Genomic DNA, 22,959 nt, shown 5'->3' with positions numbered 1-22,959 from the left:
TTTATTTCGCGGCAGGGAGAAAATGGAGTGTTGGCGTTTGAAACAATAGTAACGCTACAGTAATGATCAGTAATAGGTGGGCAAAAAGTTTCGCGGTGGTTTTAAGTTCGCGTTGAAGAGATCACCGCGAAAATCGTGAACATAAAACCACCGCGAACATTTCTGCATTTACATTATTCCATATACCTCGGGGAGGCTCTACTAAACCGGGCTGAGGTTACCACTTTCGTGGGTGTAGCCTCAGACTAACCAGCTGTCAGCCAATCAGAGTTCCCGAATTAACACTTGACAAGACTCTTTCTTGAGAAGATTTGATGCATCTATATACATATCAGGGCACGTTAACGTTCATTATCGTATAGGTAGATATCGTTGACCAATCAGAAGGCTCCATTTGCGGGTCTGTAATCTTCATACAGACCCGAAAAGTAGGTCTGTAAACTTCGTGCGAACCCTGTGTTCGAACGTTACCATTAAATGACGGGGGGTTTTGTTTTTATGTTTCATGGTAAGACAAATACTACACAAATCAAATACAACACAAAGCACTAATAACTACTATATGAACAATGGCTATATGATAATAACGTCAATGACCCGCCCTGAGGTCTATACGGTGTGATAAGGCATGGTCGGTCCTATAACCATCTCAGAAAGTGCCTCTGCACTTTATTCGGTGGTTATAGGAACGACTATGCCTTATCACACCGTATAGACCTCAGGGCGGGTCCCTATATTACAGAGAGAAGGGGTCGTTACAGACTTCCAATCACCTTTGACCGGGGTGACGTCACACTTCCGGAAAGTGATCTATGCGGAGCTACCGGGTCCTCAGTTGTCCCGAGGAAGACCAAGACTGTTCGAAATTGAAAGTCACAATACTTTTGTATTGAAATTAGGAAAGTTTAATCATATATGATGCTGTGAAAATTTCATAAGAAATGCTGCACTGGGTACGGATGAGCTGAATAAGCATAAGTTAATAAGCCTAGCAACGTGAAATTTTCAAGTCATTAGTAATCGGCTGTTGCGGAATAAGATGCTGTTGTGTTGGAAGTCAGAGTCCGCATTCCTTCTCCGCCCTCGAGACGAGCAACATGTTTTCCGTCGAAAGACCGTGCGCAGTGATATGGTCTTTATTCTCACAGGGGTCATCCAAGTTCAACCTCTGACAGCAGAGGAAGCGACTGTTGTAGACGGGCGAGATGCCCAGCTTTTCCAGGCACATCCCGATAAACACATCCTCTAGATACAAGTACTTGGTACGAAGTGACGTTTCGTATAAACTCCGTACGATGTCACCGGATATGACGTAGCCAGCTCCTCCAGAAGGGAACGGTGGAAGCCAGTCTCTCGAAAAGGAATACCGAGAAAGATATTGTTTGTTTTCCACTCGACGTGATGGTTTGCCTTTTGTGTGAATATTGCCAAGTACAAGTTCAGATTTTTGCTCTATATTTCGCAGTGCAGTAACAAGATTGAAATGGTTTACGTATGTATCGTCGTCAGTTTTCATGAGGTAGGCCGCCTTTGGACAAAAGTACAGGAACCATTTCAAAGTCATTACCGTCTTAAGGGTCAGATTCCTGTACGAATCTTGGAAATCTTCCTGAATCATGTCCCCAAAAATGGCGTCTTCTTTCTCCACATCACGTTGGAGATCTGGCTGATCCGTCGTTCCCAGGGCAAAGAGTGTCTTGATCTCAACCCCAGGCGTCCTTGTCTCGTTCGCCCAGATAGCTCGAATCGCCTGTCGTTGGGTCACGTGATCATGTGACGTGTGCACAATGATGACGAGAAATACGTCACTTCCGCCACGTTCACACGTATCCCGGTGAGCCATGGTAAACCGGTATGGATGTGGATTGATCCACTTCTCAACAATATCAGGTTGAGATCTCTGATTTATGATTCCTGGTTTGTGGTTGCCATAGTGACCGCTGTTCCACACCACAATGAAACTGACCACAAATATTAGAAGTGACGTCACCAGGAACATTGTCCATTTTCGGAGGGAAAATCTCAAACCTGGTGTAAACATTGTGGCTTATGGGTCCCGTTTTGCAAACGCACCTGCAAATAAACAAAAATTCGTTAAGCCAAAATGATAATGAAAGGCCTTCCAATTTGATTTCATGCTTCTCGAATCCATTTTCTATGATTGCACCAAAAATACAATCCATTGAGTATATGACTAGATCCCCCCCCCCAAATGTATTTTTGTCATCAACACTTCAAGAGAGTTAGTGGTAGTAGTAGTGACTAATAATCATTGACGGTACAGCACCTTCTTCAGAACTGTGAATTGGCCCAACTTGCACAGACGGAGACCTACAAGAGGCTATCCTGAGTGCCCGCCAATGAATCCAGAACTGGAGTGCCAAGATATGATCAATAAATACCAAGGAATAGATAAATAGATTAGTTAATAAAAGATATGATGATGATTGATGGTACTGAAGCCTATAAGTTAGGAAAGCTATTATAATACACATGTAGTATGATGTACTCGTTTTGACTAACTAGTCGTCGGAAATGTGTAGGACGGACCGGATGGTGTCAGAAGACCAAGATGGCCCGTCGATGGGGTAATTGCAAAACAGGTTTCACTTATCGCGATTCTGTAATATCACAAACCTTTCTAAAAGTCTGAAAATTAGAACCAAAGAATTGAATTCGTGTGGTCTAATAATCTATTGGACGGGCCTTGGGAAACTATTCCAAAGCAGTCTTCTTAACCCTTGTTGAATGATTCATTTACGTCCTCGCTCTCAGTGAGCAAAGCTTGTCTCATCCAAGCACCCCGACCAATCGAACCACGTGAATCGCATTGAAACTCAGATTCAATCACTTCCAAAGTGCCAAAATTGTCAATCTGAAAACATCTTTTGGAAGCTGACACCTTCCACCATCTCACTGGCGAGTTTGCTTGGTCAGATGTAGTCGTTAACGCAAGTTAGAAAGCGATTTGTCGGGTCATGGCTGATACGAATCTGAGTTTCAATGCGATTCACGTGGTTTGATTGGTCGGGGTGCCAAGGCAGGGTGGTTGACTTATAATCTAAAGGTTCCGGGTTCGAATCCCTGGCAGGCCTGAACTGTGCCATTGATAAATGTATGCACTTTTCGCCTCTTTCGTCTCCCGACTCGGGTCAAAATGAATAGCTAGCTTTGGTTAGGGACGTCTTGTCGAATGGGACGTAAAGCCGGAGGCCTCGAGTTTGAGGAGAACTACACATAGAGCACGTTGAATAAAGGACTCACCACACCGATCGAAAGAGTAGGGGTCCTTCCTGGTGTAAGTGGATAACACCTATCAGTCCTACCGTACAAAACTGGTAGCCTCCACCAGGCCCTCTTACGGGCGTATGAATCTTAGAATTCGGCAGAAAAAGGAATTATTAGCCAGTAGAGTCAGTCCACAGTGAAGATCACATTTCGCCTGCAAGTGAAACCCTGGCGTAGTTAGTTTGGTAGAGACTACAAAACTGGTGTGCTACGCCTAAAGGCTGTTTGCCGGTCATGCGCAACGACCCGACGATCCATTGTCTTTCTGACTCAGGCGGACGAAATGCTGTTCCTGTCTTATTCATGGTCACGTAACGCGTAACCTTCAGGCGACCTTCGTATCTTGTTACGCGGTGTGTAAACAAACATTTCACAGGTGCAAGTTACATCCTTACCTGACATGAATGTTTCCCCGTGTTGTTTCTGAAGCGTGTATCTGACAGTGTCTGAAAATTTTAAGAGGTCTGCTGCATTTACATGCAGTTTGTATATAATCCCGTTATAAAGTCCATGCTCAATGCCTCAAGTCATACCCTAGAATGCAACGCACTATTGAATAGGGGAATACATAAAACATATCTTTGCTATACTATATATACTATGAAATCCAAATATACCATGTCACAAGTGGCCCAACACGGTTGTATCAAGATATGATAGCTAGCGCTATAGATTCACGTATGCTAGCTTCTATTGAAGAATTTTACCGATTTTCGGTACTTTTAGTTAGTAGTTGATTGTATGAAAGTCGCTGTATGAGTCTGTATGTGATACCTGTGACGAAGCGCCCGCAAAGTTTACGTAGTAACCAAAGAGTGCAGTGCAATCGTACACGTTTCTTACTGTCTCTTTCATTGTTTCGCGTTTCGTTTTTTGTCCGCTCGGCCCGAAACGGGGCATATGATAAAAAGGTCACGATCTTCCCCACCAATCTCTGCTTGGCGAGTATGATCCACTCTCACATCGGGATAGATCCCTACTCTTTTCGAGAATTCTTTTTATCCAACGTACTATGCAACTTAGAGGGAAATCTGCTCCGTCGCGGTGCGGCCCTCCTCGAACACGGGACGTCCGGCTTGGCGTCCTAGCCGAGAGAACGTCTTTGCCGAAGTTAGGTACTTATGAAACAGGTGTACAGGAGTATTTTCAGGGACACAACATTGGTAGCCTGAGTGCCAGCCTTTTTAGCTTCCGTCCGCTACCCTAGCTCCGCTGCTCTACCCAAGCTCCGCTGCCGGCCAAAAGGAGCGGAGCTTGGGTAGCGTACGGAAGCTAAAAAGGCTGGCACTCAGGCTACAACATTGGGGCATGTTTGGGATCCGAACCCGGAACCTAAGAGTCGTAGTTGATAAACCACAAAACCATCTTGCTAGTGTCACCGGGTAACAACGGTCATGGTATACTTACAACGTAAGCATAACTTTTCTATTAGAAAATATGTTGACACGTACCCATGGATATAACATGCAGGTGCGACATATTGTTTGGCATGCTCTGATACATGATACTTAATAGTCGAATGGGGGGGGGGGTGAGGCTAGCGGTTTGGTAACATTCGTCTCAAGCTATGGCCTCCACCAGTCCCTCTTAAGGGCGTATGGATGGTAGAATTCGGCAGAATAAGGAATAATTCTCCAGTAGTTTCAGTCCACGGTGAAGATCTATTGTGCCTGCGAATGGATCCTTCCGATGGCCCCTGAATATTTTCCCTATAGCTAGCGTGGTTAGACTGTTAAGAGACCAGTAAGCTAGCCGTCTTCCAATTTTGTTACGTAGACTTTCAAGCAGTCGGTGACGGTACCGACAAACATCTAAGACAGCCATTAGCGTAAAGTATCAGATGCATTTTGTACGACATGTCTGTGGACGAGGCTATATCAAGACTAACCTTAAATTAGTTCGTAATCATACGACGATCGCACGACGAACTTGACGAATCCAAATCAAACACAAAACCTTCAACACCGCGTTCCTGCAGTCAGTGGTTTCACCAGCGCTGCTCTCGAGTGTGTGTTCTTGTTGAGACTGCACCAGACCGGGGTCATGTCCTGTGCTTGGCGGCATGGTGCTGCTGTAGCTACGTATACTCGCAGACAAGTTCCACCGCTTCCTTCCGGGGCCACCTTCTTTTGTCAGTGTATCGATCTTACGCCACAACACAACAAACAGTTCCATGTTGCGACATCTGCATACGTGCTACAAATTTCAGCATTTTTTTTCAGTCCTTTGGAGCCCAAAATGGGGGATTCTAAGCAGCAATTATAGACGGCGAATTACACGTTTCTCGATGTCCTTTGACCTAGAAGTAGAAGAGATCAAATGACGACTTCAGGTAAGGTAATGCGACGAAACAAAGACCCAATCTATTTACTCTGTCTCGGTGAAAACACGCTAAAAGAATAGTACGCGGGGGTAGTAGAGTGCATGTGCGCAGACCTTTGTCACAGCGATCTCGCCTCCTTCCGATTTCCCGTATTGTTTCCAATATACAAAAAGTATAGACCTAAAATTATACAGCATAATTTATTACAACTCACCATATAACAGAGAAAACCAAACAAATGCTACTTTGTGAACGCGCTCCTTCCTTGGTGTGTCACGTCTACGATAGACCAATCGTATCAAAATGAAATGTTTTATGCAAGTGAAACGTTTCAACTTGTAGATATGGTGCTGCAGTCACCACCTTATGTTATATGTTTTCCTATATTGCTTCTCTTTTACAACAATCTAAAGGGACCTGTGTGTCCCCGTTTGGTGCGTAAGGTGCAAGCTAGTATGTTAATTTCGCTGTGAAAGCTATCGTCTCCACGTAATTCATTAAGAGGAGGCCGGATTTTTGCGATATTGCTCTTTTGAATTCAGCATAATACACAACATTACTAATCCTCCTGACTTAAGGGAAAAGCGTTCAATTAAAGAAAGCTGATTGTGATGCAAACCTTAAACCGGCTTCACAAATCAGAAAAAGAAACAACCTCGCCAGACGAATGTGCGAGCTAGCTCTTAAGGACATTTTCGGCAGCAATACAGCCGGTGTTCTCTTGATCACTACGTGATTTTTAGATGTCGTCCAGGTTCAATTTCTTTTAGCATCTTAAGGCAGTTGTACATTTATGAACATACGGAGCCTATAATACATGGTTTGTTTAGTTCCGTCAGGACTACGAATTTTTCTGTGTCAATGTGAGTCCTCTTTAATGCGATAGTCTAGATTTTCAAACTAAAAATACGCTCGACTCTCTAGCGATTTCGGCGACTTTCTAGCGATCAACAAATTCGGCCGATGGTTGCTGACAGTGTGACGCCGGCTTCACGGTCTGACTTGACAGATGAAACCCTCCTCCGTCTGACAGTCGTGGTCGTACCACCCCGTGTGCAGCGAGGCGCAGTCCTCCTCGCCGGTGAAACTGTTGGGTTGATCCGCTGCCCATGCGCTGAAGTTGCCGGTCGCCAGAACGGTGTCGTCCATCCATTTCCACTTACCTACAGTGGCCCAGAAGAAAAATGTCTTTTTCTTGCTTTGTTTTTTCCCAGTTGTCTTTCGTATGCAACATTTTTTTCGTCTCTCTTTTTTTGCTTAACCTTTTCATTCTCAGAAGAAGATCCTCTTTTTTCCCTGTTTTTTTTTCCAGTAGCATTTGTCGCTGCTGTTTTTGTTTCATTTTTAGGGAGACACAAAAGCAACAGCGATAAAGAATTCGCACAAAAACAGGAATGAAAAAGAAGTTGCTATTACGTGGAAAAAAAAAAGTTAAATGGGGTAGGGAATTTCCCGAGCAGCCTTCGTAACCCCTGCTTCTCCTAATGGGTCAGTGAAGTCATGCTTGTCTTGAGCATTGATGTTTCTGGCCTAGGGTGAAGAGATGCTGCTACAGTAACAATTGAGCCGCCTTTCTTCGTAAATCGATGGCAATATCAGGCTCTGATGAATTGATTAAAAAAAAAAAAAAAGGAAAATGGTACACAGGAAAAAATGAATTTAAAAAAATAGACTAGAAAAATGTTGTTCTTCTGGGCCACCGTACTGCACTAACCTTCGTGTCGCTGATCATGCAGGCCGAACCAGAAGTCGTCATTACTGCCGAGCGTAGTTGTGAGCGAGTAGAGGAAGGCGTTGATACCGGGGTCTCGGGGCATGGCGAGGGTGCCCCCGTCAGCCCGACAGGTCTCAACAGATTCGGAGAACGTTTTGTATGTGTCAAAAGCTCTGTAGCAGACTTCACGGTACTTCATGTAACCGTCAGGGCAGGTCGCTGAAAAACAAAGTCCGTATATTGTACTTATGTATTCATGTGTTTACTCTTTGGTTCAGATAATATCCGGTTAGGAACAAAATTGTTCATACCCTCTATATCTTTCATTATGTTTAGCCATACCTAGTATGGCTCAACATATTGTTTTTATTCATGTTTCTTCTTCTTCTCCTGTCAAATCTTCAAATCGATTCATCTTTGTCATTTTTTGACCAAATGAACTGAAATTTGGTACAAAGGTAGTGTAGGCAAATACCCCCGGACCTTTTTTTTCATTTTTTCGACATTGACCTTGAAAGTGATTTTATTGAGGTTTTTCTGACCAAAAACGTACATTTTGGCCTCCTGTGCTCTGGAAATACATCCAAATGACCTGAAATTTGCTATGGGGGTACATTGAACAAATATTCAGAGAACCCCATTCGCACTTTTGGCAAACATTACTTCAAAATACGATTTTGCAGGGTATGTTGAGGAGAACATTGGGTATTTTCCTCATATGACCTAAAGGTCATTGACCCCAATTGCACCTGGCCTGGCTGTGAGCCTTACGACCACCCGATTGGCCAATTGAGTTAATTAAGTTATCTTGCATTTCTGGAGCAGGTGTGCTACATTTGCAGTATTCATATCAAATGTGGTATGGGAATGCGCAGGACATGTGCTTACTATCTCTCCTTTGTTCACTTTTTTTTTTAACAAAGATACACATCTCCAGTTCCTATGTATTAAACCAAAATGATGCAAAATTTGACATGTGTCTGCCTTGGTCATGTACACAGCCCTCATTTAAATGTTTGGCATACAGCCTTTCAAAACGATTTTTGAAATAAACAATTTTTTCGTTTCGTTATTTTCAACCCAAATGTATACTATTGAATCATGCATTCAAACACAGGGGTGTCACATTTCTATATTTCACCCATACTATCGCTGCAATATGTTGTTTTTGGTAATTTCCTTCTTCTCCTGTCAAATCCTCATATATATCATTATGTATACTATGGAAAACTTAATTCTTTCCTGGGGTTAATCTTTTTTAATTCAATTTTGAACTGGGTTGATTATGCGCGAGAGTGTAATTTTGAGCGGATATTTGTCGACTGGTCTAGTTTACATAGAGATGGCAGGGAATATCCCATTCTTGCAAGGGGAGGATTCTTTCATTATTTATTGCAAATTTTGAGCTGGAGTGATTATGAAAAAGTCCATTTGTTAGCAGTAGTGTATTTGTTTATGTGGATATGGTTTTGGACTGGTCCATATTGTGTTGAGGTGCTACTGGAAGACTCCATTCATGTATGGAGAGACTAATTGTTTTTAAACTCAATTTTGGACTGGGGTGATCCATTTTTTTAGTGGAAGTATTTTAGAATGGTCCATTGTTATTTTGGGACAGTCCATTTTTTGCATGGCGAGGAGTATGGCTAAACATGCTGTATTTGCTCGCAAATGTTGCCTTTCTAGTTGATTTTGATATTATGTGAAAAGTAGCTTTGTTCTTTTCTTTTTTTGAATACATTGATGAATATAATTGCAGAGTATTGTAAATATAGAAATGTTCGCGGTGGTTTTATGTTCGCGAACACCCCATTTTCGCCTTAGCGCGAAATAGAAAACACGCGAATTTAATACATTTACAGTATCATCTACTGTCAGGCCTACGGTGTGTTACTCGTTACATCCACTGAACTAATGATTACCTTCACCTGATTCAAATCGTTTCTTATAGATGTACATATATATATACTACATATTATTTCATATATTACTTATATATTATGTTTTTACCTGGTAGCAGAGTCGAGATAGTCGATTTGTCTCCCAAAATTTCCGGCAAGTATTCTGCACTTCCCAATGCCTGTGAATTTGGACAGAATACCTATTTCACAATCTTTATGAAATGGACGATAATCATTAACACTGGGATCTCAATAACTATGCATTAAAGACTATAGTGTGAATCATAATGCGTGGGTTGATTTTATTTGTATTTGGTTTTAGACCTTACAAAAATTAATATACTTTTGTTGCGGTAAGAAACTTTATTTATGTTTAAATTTTGCTGTTGTTGCTTAAAATGTACATTTTGTCCCTAGCCTGTTACCTGTGACGACTGGGCAGAGACGATCGTGTGGTCAGTAGACGTCTTCCGGTCAAGCTGGCTGACCGACTGCGTGAGGTCCAGCAGATCAGCACGTGTCTTCTGGTCTAGCTGGCTGACCGTCAGGGATAGGTCCGTCAGATCAGCGCTCAGCTTCTTGTCAAGCTGGCTGACTGACAGCCTCAGGTCCGACACTGTGACTGCTACAGATGAAAAGGTAACAACGTTAGCAATGTTACAGCTAGAAGACATCTGACAAAGAAATCAATAGTTGATAGTTCTATTGCAAACGTAAAATATATTGCAATAATGAAACATATATACTAATATATATATAGTAATACATTGCAAATATCAATTGCGAATTACGGGAAATCAGGTCCGACACTGAAATTGCTGAAGACGGAAAAGGTCTTGTCACGGGAGAAATCTGACAAAACAAGAAATCAAGGATCGCATACCTCCGTTTGATATATATAGTAGTCTCTACCAGAACTACGCCGGCTAGAGGCTGAGAATATCATATGCCAGGGTTTCATTTGCAGGCTCCGTTAAGGGCGAATTGTGATCGTCACCGTGGACTGACTCTACTGGCTATATTCCTTTTTCTGCCGAATTCTAAGACCTATTTGTAAATACAGCTGAGAACCCACCTATGAATGTAAAGTATGTTAATTGGGAACGCGCAACTCCAGCCGATCTGCTTCGCTACCAAACCTACTCTGATACACTCCTATCTAATATCCTCATTCCCGATGACGTTCTCTACTGTAACAACCCAAACTGTAATAATGATACTCATAAGAATGCCATCCTTCACCTTTCCAACCAGATTATAAACACTCTTCATGCAGCCGCCTCCGCTTCTCTCCCTAATAAGAAACGATCCTCCCCTTACTCTGTGCCCGGCTGGAACGCCGTTGTCAAGGAGGCCCATCAAGCCGCCCGAGATGCTTTCCTTCTCTGGCGGCAGTTGGGCCGCCCTAGGCATGGAGCGGTCTGGAATATTATGCGTAAAACAAGGGCGAAATTTAAGCTGCTACTGAGGCAGTGTCGCCGCTCTGAGGCCCAGTCTAGAGCGGACGCGCTTGCCATGCATCTTCATCAGGGGGGTTGCAAGAGTTTTTGGAATGCTCTGCGTTCGCAAAACCGCTCCAAGCCAAATCTTCCCAACACGGTTGATGGTTACACGGGGGCTACAGATATTGCCAATATGTGGAGAAACTATTACAGTTCCTTGTTTAATTCGGTTAAGTCCGCTAATCAAAAGCAATCTGTTATGCATGCAATGGAATCCGATGTTAGCGATGTAACCACGGTAACAGTAGGAGAGATATGTGATGCTATCAAAGACTTATCCAATGGGAAGGCTAGTGACGTGCAGGGCATTTCAGCTGAGCATCTCAAGAACGCCGGGCCCCAACTACCCGTTCTGCTTTCATTCTTAATTTCCTCTATGCTTAGACACGCTTATGTGCCACGTAGCATTCTGAACGTTGTACTTGTCCCTGTATTGAAGAAGCCCAGCTGTAATGCCTCGAACAAGGACAGTTATCGTCCGATTGCAATTGCCAGCCCCTTGTTAAAAGTTATCGAATCTGTACTATTGACATACCTTGACGATTTCCTATGCTCCCCAAGCAACCAGTTCGGATTTAAGAAGAAACATGGAACTGATCTATGTATATTTGCCCTCAAAGAAATTATTCAGTATTATCGACAAAGGGGCTCTCCTGTATTTGCATGTTTTCTGGACGCATCCAAAGCGTTTGACCGTGTAAATCACTGGACATTGTTTAAAAAACTTATGGATCGAGGGGTTCCGATGTACCTAGTTAGATTCCTGGTCGTGTGGTATAGTACGTTGTCATTCTGTGTCCGGTGGGGCCACACCCTCTCGGATACATTTACCGCTATGAATGGTTTGCCTCAAGGCAGCATATTGTCACCAATCTTGTTCAATGTGTATGTATCCGATTTGAGTACCGAGCTACTGAGGTCTGGAGTTGGTTGCTATGTTGGGGACACCTTAGTCAACCACTTGATGTACGCGGATGACATTTGCCTCGTCTGTCCGTCTGTTAAAGCGTTGCAGAGACTGATCAGTATTTGTGAGCTATCTGGAGCGGATATTGACATGTTGTTTAATGAATCGAAAACACTATGTATGTACTTTCCGTGTCGCCGCTTCCGCATGAGTATGCCTTTGCCGCCGCTGATGCTGTACGGTACCGCCTTAAAGTATGCCTCTTCTACCACATATCTTGGGTATATAATTACCCCTGATCTTTCGGATGACGCAGCAATCCGAGCTCACGTCAGAGGCTTTTATTCTCGGGCAAACTCACTCCTCCGGCGGTTTCGTTACTGCTCAGCGGCGGTAAAAAGTGAGTTGTTCTCAGCGTATTGCTCCCCGATGTATTGTGCCCAAATCTGGAGTAATTACAGCGTGAGTGCGATCTCCAAGCTACGAGTGGCTTACCACAGCGCAATGAAAATGCTATTTTCCGTCGGCAGGCATACTAGCACTAGTTGGTTGTTTGTGAATAACCGGACCGACATGTTTGACGCAAGGCGTCGCAAGGTCACCTACTCATTTGTAACACGCCTGCTGTCGTCTGACAATGATATAATTAGAGTGCTTGTACACTCGGACGGCTTTTGCCATAGGCATAGCACATTCTGGCGACATTATGTAAAGTCTTTGTAAGTGTAGCTTTGTAAATCTTTGTTATGTGTCTGTTTTTATGGGCCATGGGCCTGATACAAATAAATAAATAAATAAATATACGCCCGTAGGAGGGCTTGGTGGAGGCTATACCTCTGCAAAAATATTTACTTTTTGTGAATATTACTCGTTTTAGTCATTATTTCTGTCTGCTGCATGTTTCTGTCAGCCTGTGGGGCCGCCTTTGGACTGGCAGGGCCAAACCAAACCTTCTGCCTCACATCCTGTCACTCCACAATATTCAAATAACTACGGACGGATACCAACGTAAACAAACAAACAAAAACACATACAGAGGGAAAACATTACATCATTTTTTTCACGAAAGTGACAGTGAGTTCTTTGCATGTCGTCTATGACGTCATAGCTATAGGGACACCAACATGGAGGCGGGCGCAGCTATTTGCAATTCAGTGAATCGTAGTAGTAAGTTATGAAGTAACCAAAGAGTGCAGCGCAATCGTACAAGTTTCTTTCTGTCTCTTTCTTTGTTTCGCGTTTCGCATAACTGATAAACCGCCTTCTGACGAAGCACACAATTTTTCAGCACATTAAGTACAAGCTGCATAAAACCACACTGCAAGGTGTGACCCACTTACTCTTCTTACTTACTTTTTATCATATGCCACGTTTTTTGTCCGCTCGGCCCGAAACGGGGCATATGATAAAAAGGTCACGACCTTCCCCACCAATCTCTGCTTGGCGAGTATGATCCACTCTCACATCGGGATAGATCCCTACTCTTTTCGAGAATTCTTTTTATCCAACGTACTATGCAACTTAGAGGGAAATCTGCTCCGTCGCGGTGCGGCCCTCCTCGAACACGGGACGTCCGGCTTGGCGTCCTAGCCGAGAGAACGTCTCTAGCCGAAGCTAGGTACTTATGAAACAGGTGTACAGAGTATTTTCAGGGACACAACATTGGTAGCCTGAGTGCCAGCCTTTTTAGCTTCCGTCCGCTACCCTAGCTCCGCTGCTCTACCCAAGCTCCGCTGCCGGCCAAAAGGAGCGGAGCTTGGGTAGCGTACGGAAGCTAAAAAGGCTGGCACTCAGGCTACAACATTGGGGCATGTTTGGGATCCGAACCCGGAACCTAAGATTCGTAGTTGATAAACCACAAAACCATCTTGCCACTGTCACCGGGTAACAACGGTCATGGTATACTTACAACGTTAGCTTATTAACTTTTCTATTAGAAAATATGTTAACACGTACCCATGGATATAACATGCAGGTGCGACATATTGTTTGGCATGCTCTGATACATGATACTGAATAGTCGAATGGGGGGGGGGGGGGTGAGGCTAGCGGTTTGGTAACATTCGTCGTAAGCTATGGCCTCCACCAGGCCCTCTTAAGGGCGTATGGATGGTAGATTTCGGCAGAATAAGGAATAATTCTCCAGTAGTTTCAGTGCACGGTGAAGATCTATTGTGCCTGCGAATGGATCCTTCCGATGGCCCCTGAATATTTTCCCTATAGCTAGCGTGGTTAGACTGTTAAGAGACTAGTAAGCTAGCCGTCTTCCAATTTTGTTACGTAGACTTTCAAGCAGTCGGTGACGGTACCGACAAACATCTAAGATAGCCATTAGCGTAAAGTATCAGATGAATTTTGTACGATATGTCTGTGCACGAGGCTATATCAAGACTAACCTTAAATTAGTTCGTAATCATACGACGATCGCACGACGAACTTGACGAATCCAAATCAAACACAAAACCTTCAACACCGCGTTCCTGCAGTCAGTGGTTTCACCAGCGCTGCTCTCGAGTGTGTGTTCTTGTTGAGACTGCACCAGACCGGGATCATGTCCTGTGCTTGGCGGCATGGTGCTGCTGTAGCTACGTATACTCGCAGACAAGTCCCACCGCTTCCGGGCTTCCGGATTCCACCTTCTTTTGCCAGCGTATCTTACGCCACAACACAACAAACAGTTCCATGTTGCGACATCTGCATACGTGCTACAAATTTCAGCATTTTTTTCCAGTCCTTTGGAGCCCAAAATGGGGGATTCTAAGCAGCAATTATAGACGGCGAATTATACGTTTCTCGATGTCCTTTGACCTAGAAGTAGAAGAGATCAAATGACGACTTCAGGTAAGGTAATGCGACGAAACAAAGACCCAATCTATTTACTCTGTCTCGGTGGAAACACGCTAAAAGAATAGTACGTGGGAATAGTAGAGTGCATGTGCGCAGACCTTTGTCACAGCGATCTCGCCTCCTTCCGATTTCCCGTATTGTTTCCACTATACAAAAAGTATAGACCTAGAATTATACAGCATAATTTATTACAACTCACCATATAACAGAGCAAACCAAACAAATGCTACTTTGTGAACGCGCTCCTTCCTTGGTGTGTCACGTCTACGATAGACCAATCGTATCAAAATGAAATGTTTTATGCAAGTGAAATGTTTCATCTTGTGGATATGGTGCTGCAGTCACCACCTTATGTTATACGTTTTCTTATATTGCTTCTCTTTTACAACAATCTAAAGGGACCTGTATGTCCCCGTTTGGTACGTAAGGTGCAAGCTAGTATGTTAATTTCGCTGTGAAAGCTATCGTCTCCACGTAATTCATTAAGAGGAGGCCGAATTTTTGCGATATTGCTCTTTTGAATTCAGCATAATACACAACATTACTAATCCTCCTGACTTAAGGGAAAAGCGTTCAATTAAAGACAGCTGATTGTGATGCAAACCTTAAACCGGCTTCACAAATCAGAAAAAGAAACAACCTCGCCAGACGAATGTGCGAGCTAGCTCTTAAGGACATTTTCGGCAGCAATACAGCCGGTGTTCTCTTGATCACTACGTGATTTTTAGATGTCATCCAGGTTCAATTTCTTTTCGCATCTTAAGGCAGTTGTACATTTATGAACATACGGAGCCTATGATACATGGTTTGTTTAGTTCCGTCAGGACTACTAATTTTTCTGTGTCAATGTGAGTCCTCTTTAATGCGATAGTCTAGATTTTCAAACTAAAAATACGCTCGACTCTCTAGCGATTTCGGCGACTTTCTAGCGATCAACAAATTCGGCCGATGGTTGCTGACAGTGTGACGCCATCTTTATGGTCTGACTTGACAGATGAAACCCTCCTCCGTCTGACAGTCGTGGTCGTACCACCCCGTGTGCAACAAGGCGCAGTCCTCCTCGCCGGTGAAACTGTTGGGTTGATCCGCTGCCCATGCGCTGTAGTTGCCGGTCGCCAGAACGGTGTCGTCCATCCATTTCCACTTACCTACAGTGACCCAGAAGAAAAAAAGTATTTTTCTTGCTTTTTTTTCCCTAGTTGTCTTTCGTATGCAACATTTGATTCGTCTCTCCTTTTATGCTTAACCTTTTCATTCTCAGAAGAATATCCTCTTTTTTTCCTTTTTTTTGGGCATTTTCGCTGCTGTTTTTATTTCATTTTTAGGGCGACACAAAAGCAACAGCGATAAAGAATTCGCACAAAAACAGGAATGAAAAAGAAGTTGTTATTACGCGAAAAAACAGGAAAACTGGTACACAGGAAAAATGAATTTAAAAAATAGACTAGAAATATATTGTTCTTCTGGGCCACCGTACTGCACTAACCTTCGTGTCGCTGATCATGCAGGCCGAACCAGAAGTCGTCATTACTGCCGAGCGTAGTTGTGAGCGAGTAGAGGAAGGCGTTGATACCGGGGTCTCGGGGCATGGCGAGGGTGCCCCCGTCAGCCCGACAGGTCTCAACAGATTCGGAGAACGTTTTGTATGTGTCAAAAGCTCTGTAGCAGACTTCACGGTACTTCATGTAACCGTCAGGGCAGGTCGCTGAAAAACAAAGTCCGTATATTGTACTTATTATGTATTCATTGGTTCAGATAATATCCGGTTAGGAACAAAATTGTTCATACCCTCTATATCTTTCATTGATTTTGATATGTGAAAAGTAGTTTTGTTCTTTTCTTTTTTTGAACACATTGATGAATATAATTGCAGAGTACTGTAAATGCAGAAATGTTCGCGGTGGTTTTATGTTCGCGAACACCCCATTTTCGCCTTAGCGCCAAATAGAAAACACGCGAACTTAAATGCATTTACAGTATCATCTACTGCCATGCCTACAGTGTGTTACTCGTTACATCCACTGAACTAATGATTACCTTCACCTGATTCAAATCGTTTCTTATAGATGTACACATATATATATATACTACATATTATTTCATATATTACTTATACATTGTGTTCTTACCCGGTAGCAGAGTCGAGATAGTCGATTTGTCTCCCAAAATTTCCGGCAAGTATTCTGCACTTCCCAATGCCTGTGAATTTGGACAGAATACCTATTTCACAATCTTTATGAAATGGACGATAATCATTAACACTGGGATCTCCATAACTTTGCATTAAAGACTATAGTGTGAATCGATCATAATGCGTGGGTTGATTTTATTTGTATTTGGTTTTAGACCTTGCAAAAATTAATACACTTTTGTTGTGGTAAGAAACATTATTTATGTTTCAAATTTTGCTGTTGTTGCTTAAAATTTACATTTTGTCCCTAGCCTGTTACCTGTGACGGCTGGGCAGAGACGATCGTGTGGTCAGTAGACGTCTTCCGGTCAAGCTGGCTGACCGACTGCGTGAGGTCCAGCAGATCAGCACGTGTCTTCTGGTCAAGCTGACTGACCGCCAGGGATAGGTCCGTCAGATCAGCGCTCATCTTCTTGTCAAGCTGACTGACTGACAGCCTCAGGTCCGACACTGTGACTGCTACAGATGAAAAGGTAACAACGTTAGCAATGTTACAGAAGACATCTGACAAAGCAAGAAATCAATAGTTGATAGTTCTATTGCAAACGTAAAATATATTGCAATAATGAAACATATATACTAATATATATATAGTAATACATTGCAAATATCAATTGCGAATTACGAGAAATCAGGTCCGACACTGAAATTGCTGAAGACGGAAAAGGTCTTGTCACGGGAGAAATCTGACAAAACAAGAAATCAAGGATCGCATACCTCCGTTTGATATATATAGTAGTCTCTACCAGAACTACGCCGGCTAGAGGGAGAATATCATATGCCAGGGTTTCATTTGCAGGCTTCATTAAGGGCGAATTGTGATCTTCACCGTGGACTGACTCTACTGCCTATATTCCTTTTTCTGCCGAATTCTAAGACCTACACGCCCGTAGGAGGGCTTGGTGGAGGCTATACCTCTGCAAAAATATTCACTTTTTGTGAATATTACTCGTTTTAGTCATTATTTCTGTCTGCTGCATGTTTCTGTCAGCCTGTGGGGCCGCCTTTGGACTGGCAGGGCCAAACCAAACCTTCTGCCTCACATCCTGTCACTCCACAATATTCAAATAACTACGGACGGATACCAACGTAAACAAACAAACAAAAACACATACAGAGGGAAAACATTACATCATTTTTTTCACGAAGGTGACAGTGAGTTCTGTGCTTATCGTCTATGACGTCATAGGGACACCAACATGGAGGCGGGCGCAGCTATTTCCAATTCAGTGAATCGTAGCTAAAGAATAATCATTGAATAGTCTAAGTTCGTAAATTTGAATAGTAACGTTACAGCTCACAGAAAGAAGTACCAAAAGAATACATAAGTATTTGGCAATCAAATGTGAAAACGTTCCGCGGTTTCTGTTACAGTGCGTTGAAATACAAATAAAGGACACCGACATGGCGGCCAGCACCTATCCGTTTCCTTCGAACATGGAAAACGTTGAGCCTGGTATCCAAACCTACTATAGCTCCCGAGCCTCCTATTCGCAAAGAAATATAGTGGAGACTGGGGAGCTATAATTGGTTAGGATACCAGGTTAGGAAAGCGTGCGAAAACGCTTTACATATACATGTAGAAATAGAACATTCTGTGGCTGTCGAAGAAACATAAAATCATGAACTCTCACCTAGGAAAATGACAGTGCCTAGCAGACAGCAGTTCAGAACGGTGGTGGTCAACACGGGCATGGCCTGCAACATGGCGCTGGTCAAGACTCCGGACTGACCAGGGCTCCTCACACCGACTCCTTGGGTGTAACCGTTTATGACGTCAGCAGCAGGGGTGTCAGAAGAGAATTGAGCTATTCAAAAACGCCACAAAAATACATCTGAATCTTTGCACATTTGCAGGGGGAAAGAAGGCTATGCCTAAAATCATACAACTTAGGCATTACAGTAAAAGGGGACGGGGCCTCGTTTTCCCATATAGTCTAATGGTTAGGATTTGGCGCTCTCACCGCCAAGGCCCGGGTTCGATTCCCGGTGTGGGAACCAGTGAAACAAAGAAGCGAGTGAGAAACAGTCTCCTGGCCCCCGAGATTGGAACCCGCGCCGAAATGTCTAGACCAGTTATGTGTGTGTGTGTGTGTAAAAAATGTGTGAGATATACTACCTTCTTGTCCCGAAATTTGTGAAGACACGCTCAAATCTTTGGCGGTTTGAATCAGTCCCGCGTCGCCAGAGGGTCCAGGGGCCAAACCCGGCCGCGATGGGTCCCGAGAGACCGCACAGGCCTCCTCGTAGATGCTTCTATCCATCGCCGTGACGCAGTCGTTTTCTCAGTATATCACCTTGTTTTTTCGTTTCTCCAAAATGTTATCATTCAGACAATACCAGTTGTTTTGTGTGTGTCTGTTACTACGCCCACGTGCGATGATTGTCTGGTTGCTACGTCGTTGTAATAAGACAAACTCTCACGTCAGGCTCGAGGCTTGTCTACGTCAAGCAGCAGCCCGGCATCCAATTTTGTATGCATGTAAGGCCATGTTGATTTGATTACATGAATGGCATCCTCTGGGGACCCAAAAACTGATGCGAGCGTGCGAAAAAAAAAATGTTTGGCAAAAAAAAGGTTGCCTTCATTATGAAATATACGTCGTTAGTAAGGTTAAACAGAAAGTATGTTACCGAGTAATAGGTTGGAGATCTATTTGGACGTATCTTTTTAGGGTGGCGGAATTATACACCCTGGTGGAATTATGTTAGTAGAAGTTACCTAGAAATGCAGCTCTGTTATATACCCATATGATCTCCCATATCCATCGGCGTGTATATCCATCGTTTTTATTCTTCTATTTCTCTAGTGCAAGTAGCCATCTTGAATAGATTTACTGTTAGGTTAGATGATTTGTATGTTCGTTACTGAAAGGCTTATCTTAGTTCCAGCTATCGTTGGTTGAACAGCAAAAATTGCGATGGACAGTCGCGATTAGCTAGCAATTAGAATCAAGCAATGCAGTAAGCATTCAAGCTCGCTGTAATCCCTCATGCACTTACGGTACGGAAACCAGCCCCGCCTAACGATCCAATCTTTAATTGCAGAAAAATGGCCAACACATATGCTGCAAAAATCTAACTGACCCACGTGCCACCTAGCCTCTGTTGCAGGCTCTGAACCGGCTTTGGGGGGGGGGGGGGGGGGCTAAATAATACACGTTTTGTAGCCAGCCCGTAACCATCAGCCACCCCGTAACCATCAGCCACCCCGTAACCATCAGCCGGCTGATGGTTACGGGGTGGCTGATGGTTACGGGCTGGCTACAAAAAGTGTATCATTTAGCCCCCCAAAAAGCCGGTTCAGAGCCTGCAACGGAGGCTATGTGCAACTCCACTATTGAAAAGGCAACATTTTGAACAGGTAACGCTACATGTGCTGGTATTATAATCCTCATCGTTGGCGCTCCTCTGTGTAAAAGTGGGTCCTTCCGATATTGTTCTATCAAATTTGTGACTAGATTCTACGGTCGATCCATTCGGTCTAAACTGGGTCGAGTGAACAGAATGGTTGTAGCCAATCACAATGTGTGAAGGGACAGCCATCATCATCATCATTATCATCACCATCATCATCGTCATCATCATCATCGTCATGATCAGTCGAAGGTACAACTGAATGATGAATATTTTTTTCTTGAAATAAACGCGAAGGCCTCAAAACCAATGCGCGCGTGTGGGTGTAAGGCATAAGATTTTGTGACCTAAATGTAGCGAACATGAGCCTACTAGCGGAAATAAGATACCATAAACACGTGCGTCATTAGTGTGGCGTAGTACAGTAGAAATCAATCAATCAATCAATCAATCAATCGATCAACCAAAATTAGAGATTCTAATTTAGTATCGTTTGCTATGAAAAGTCGCCCATAATACAAGAACGCCAGATCACACCACGTTTGTATACAGATCGTTGAAAATGATATTCTAGGCGGCGCGATTATAACATACTGATAGAAATAAATAGCATAATGTTTTCTTATCAAAAATCTAATAATCTTACAACATTGAACAAAATCTGACTAAAAGGCACTTGATTTGGAAAATATTATTTCACTTACAACATTCATCCGATTGCATATCTAGTGGCATTTCCCCTAGTATATATAGGACAAAATAGACACTGTGTTGCATGGGCCTTTATGGTGATCTGTAATTCCAAGCAAAGGACGGTCGGATTAAGTGGTGAAATATGACACCAAGAATATTGCTAAATGACGTGCGTACAAGAGTATCAAACCAGGCGTCTTTCATATCGTTAGTGATGACAGTCGGTATCGGATTTCCGATTTACTACGTAAAACTTGCGCGATTTTTCCTGCAAATGTATGTGACGGAAACTCTAATAATTCCACCCGGTACCATAAGACAAGCCACGTTAAAAAAAATGCAAGGAAAGTGATGTATCATTCGTAATCCCCGATCGAGGTGTATATATATATATGCACATACATATGGATAGACGGGATATCATTATCATCTACTGTTATATGTATATATATACGCCAACACGGCCGTATACGGTACGTTCTGTCGAAGTGTTCGCATATACATGTACTGGGGGCGCTGTTTCTCAGTTTACGGGAAAATATGAAGAAAAAAAAACAACGAATGTTTCGATATTGAGAACTACGTTACTCATGTACGACGGCGTGAGATTCGTAACTTAACCTTTTTTTTCTCTCAGAATTTTAGCAGTATGAAATCTACAAAAACATCGATCGTTACAAGATTGGGTGACGTAAGCTCTGGCATGATTCCACCAGGTATGCTACGAGTGACGTGATTATAAAAACTATGTTATCGAGGCCTTCTGAATAAGTGTCTTAAACATCTTAAGCTGGGTATCTTGACTCACTCACTCACTCACTCACTCACTCACTCACTCACTCACTCACTCACTCACTCACTCACTCACTCACTCACTCACTCACTCACTCACTCACTCACTCACTCACTCACTAACCCACTCACTCACTCACTCACTCACTCACTCACTCACTCACTCACTCACTCACTCACTCACTCACTCACTCACTCATGACCCATGACCTCAGTGGTCGTAGGGGCGTCATGACAGCTAGTAGCAATGATCCGTGCCCATCCTGTTCGTCCTCGGCCTCTCAGAACTTATAAGCGGCTCCCCGAATGTTGAGTCGGAAAGGATATCGTATCTAGCCTGGGTGCCATCCTATTTCTACCGGGGCTCCTACACTCGCTTCCCTCAAACTTGTTTTAGGGAAGCGAGTGTAGGAGCCCCGGTAGAAATAGGATGGCACCCAGGCTAATCGTATCGGGAAGGGAAGAAAATATAATGCAACGTTGACCAACATTCAAGAGATGCCGTGATGAATTTTGAAACTAACTGCAAGACATTAACTCCTGTACATGTCTAATGACAAAATTCAACTGAGGTCCAGGTCGGGCTCGAGGGGTGTCTAGTTATTGTTTAACTTTTGCTACTACTTATTTATACTGATACGAACGATATTCACCAGCCAGGCTGAGCTGATCGCCCGAACCGTGTGCCCGAGTTACGTTCTTGGACAACGCTATTATGTTCCGAAGTGAGGGCGTAACGTTGATCGGTTTCAAAGCCGCTAAATAGATTCCGTTATAGGAATGTTGCAGTAAGAGATTTTTAGCCTAAGATTAAATAAATTTGTAGCTATATATAGTAGGTCTTCCTGGTACCCTTTTTAACTTGATAGCTATATTTAAACATGCGATTTTGAAAAAAAAAGTGATATTCTAATCGGGAAAACACGGGAAAATAGATTCATATGAATTTACATGAATTACATTGTTTCACAAACTGATTCGCTTCAGCAATATAGATTTGCACGGAAAAGACAAATACTATACTTGCATGATATTAAGAGCAATGTTATCGATATCAGTATAGCCTTTCTTTATTTTGGCCAGCTTCCAGTGCCTATTATAGGCGTGTGCACATTTCCATTGATTCTAGATTAAACGTTAGTTATGTATAGTAGTATAACTATAATCACCGTGAGATCTGTACAACTATCATCGGGGACTCAAAACACCGGTTGAGCGGCTCCTCCCTCCTTTGTTTGAGGCAAAATGACCTTGCGGTTTTGGTGTATGAACAGAATAGATCGTTACGTAACGCCTTAACATCTGCTAAATGCTCTCCTGCATTTTAATGAACCCCCGCCATTTTTCGTGCGAGCTCAAAGCACGTATCACTGTAACTCTCCGAGCAGAGGTTAGGCTCCGGCTTCTTATATCTTTAACGTTTTTGTAGGCGTTTTTGTAGGGA

The 22,959-nt window shown here is 43.1% G+C and overlaps 2 protein-coding genes and 1 non-coding gene across 4 annotated transcripts in view; 1 reads left to right on the top strand and 2 right to left on the bottom strand.

Moving 5' to 3' along the window:
- Positions 1 to 22,959, bottom strand: part of LOC136434602 (calmodulin-4-like) — a 129,095-nt gene that overhangs the window by 67,387 nt on the left and 38,749 nt on the right. The window lies entirely within an intron of this gene.
- Positions 5,640 to 19,146, bottom strand: LOC136434600 (perlucin-like protein). 2 transcript variants are annotated; one of them, XM_066427493.1, is made up of 6 exons: positions 18,793 to 19,146; positions 18,308 to 18,481; positions 16,933 to 17,132; positions 16,612 to 16,681; positions 15,969 to 16,187; positions 14,654 to 15,630 (listed from the first exon to the last, which is right to left on the bottom strand). In XM_066427493.1, the coding sequence occupies exons 1-6, from the start codon at positions 18,935 to 18,937 to the stop codon at positions 15,458 to 15,460; spliced, it is 981 nt and encodes a 326-aa protein (XP_066283590.1). In that variant the 5' UTR covers positions 18,938 to 19,146; the 3' UTR covers positions 14,654 to 15,457. The 2 variants fall into 2 exon arrangements, with proteins under 2 accessions (XP_066283591.1, XP_066283590.1); XM_066427494.1 differs by lacking the exons at positions 14,654 to 15,630; positions 15,969 to 16,187; positions 16,612 to 16,681; positions 16,933 to 17,132; positions 18,793 to 19,146 and adding exons at positions 5,640 to 6,774; positions 7,326 to 7,544; positions 9,336 to 9,405; positions 9,652 to 9,851 and having other exon boundaries at positions 18,308 to 18,391.
- On the top strand, positions 18,600 to 18,671 carry Trnae-cuc (transfer RNA glutamic acid (anticodon CUC)). The gene has a single exon. It is a non-coding gene; the product is annotated as a tRNA-Glu (tRNA).

Source organism: Branchiostoma lanceolatum, chromosome 5 (genome assembly GCF_035083965.1).
Source record: "Branchiostoma lanceolatum isolate klBraLanc5 chromosome 5, klBraLanc5.hap2, whole genome shotgun sequence".
Classification (NCBI taxonomy): domain Eukaryota; kingdom Metazoa; phylum Chordata; class Leptocardii; order Amphioxiformes; family Branchiostomatidae; genus Branchiostoma; species Branchiostoma lanceolatum.
Note: the sequence above shows the minus strand (reverse complement) of the source record. Positions and strands in the feature narration are given on the sequence as shown.

What these genes read in the sequence shown, in the direction of transcription:
- LOC136434600 (XM_066427493.1), bottom strand. Translation starts at nt 18,937, where the DNA reads ATGGATAGAAGCATCTACGAGGAGGCCTGTGCGGTCTCTCGGGACCCA. An exon ending in AGGCACTGTCATTTTCCTAG is followed by an intron (nt 17,133 to 18,307) that starts GTGAGAGTTCAT and finishes TTTCATCTGTAG; the next exon opens with CAGTCACAGTGTCGGACCTG. An exon ending in GCATGATCAGCGACACGAAG is followed by an intron (nt 15,631 to 15,968) that starts GTTAGTGCAGTA and finishes GGGTCACTGTAG; the next exon opens with GTAAGTGGAAATGGATGGAC.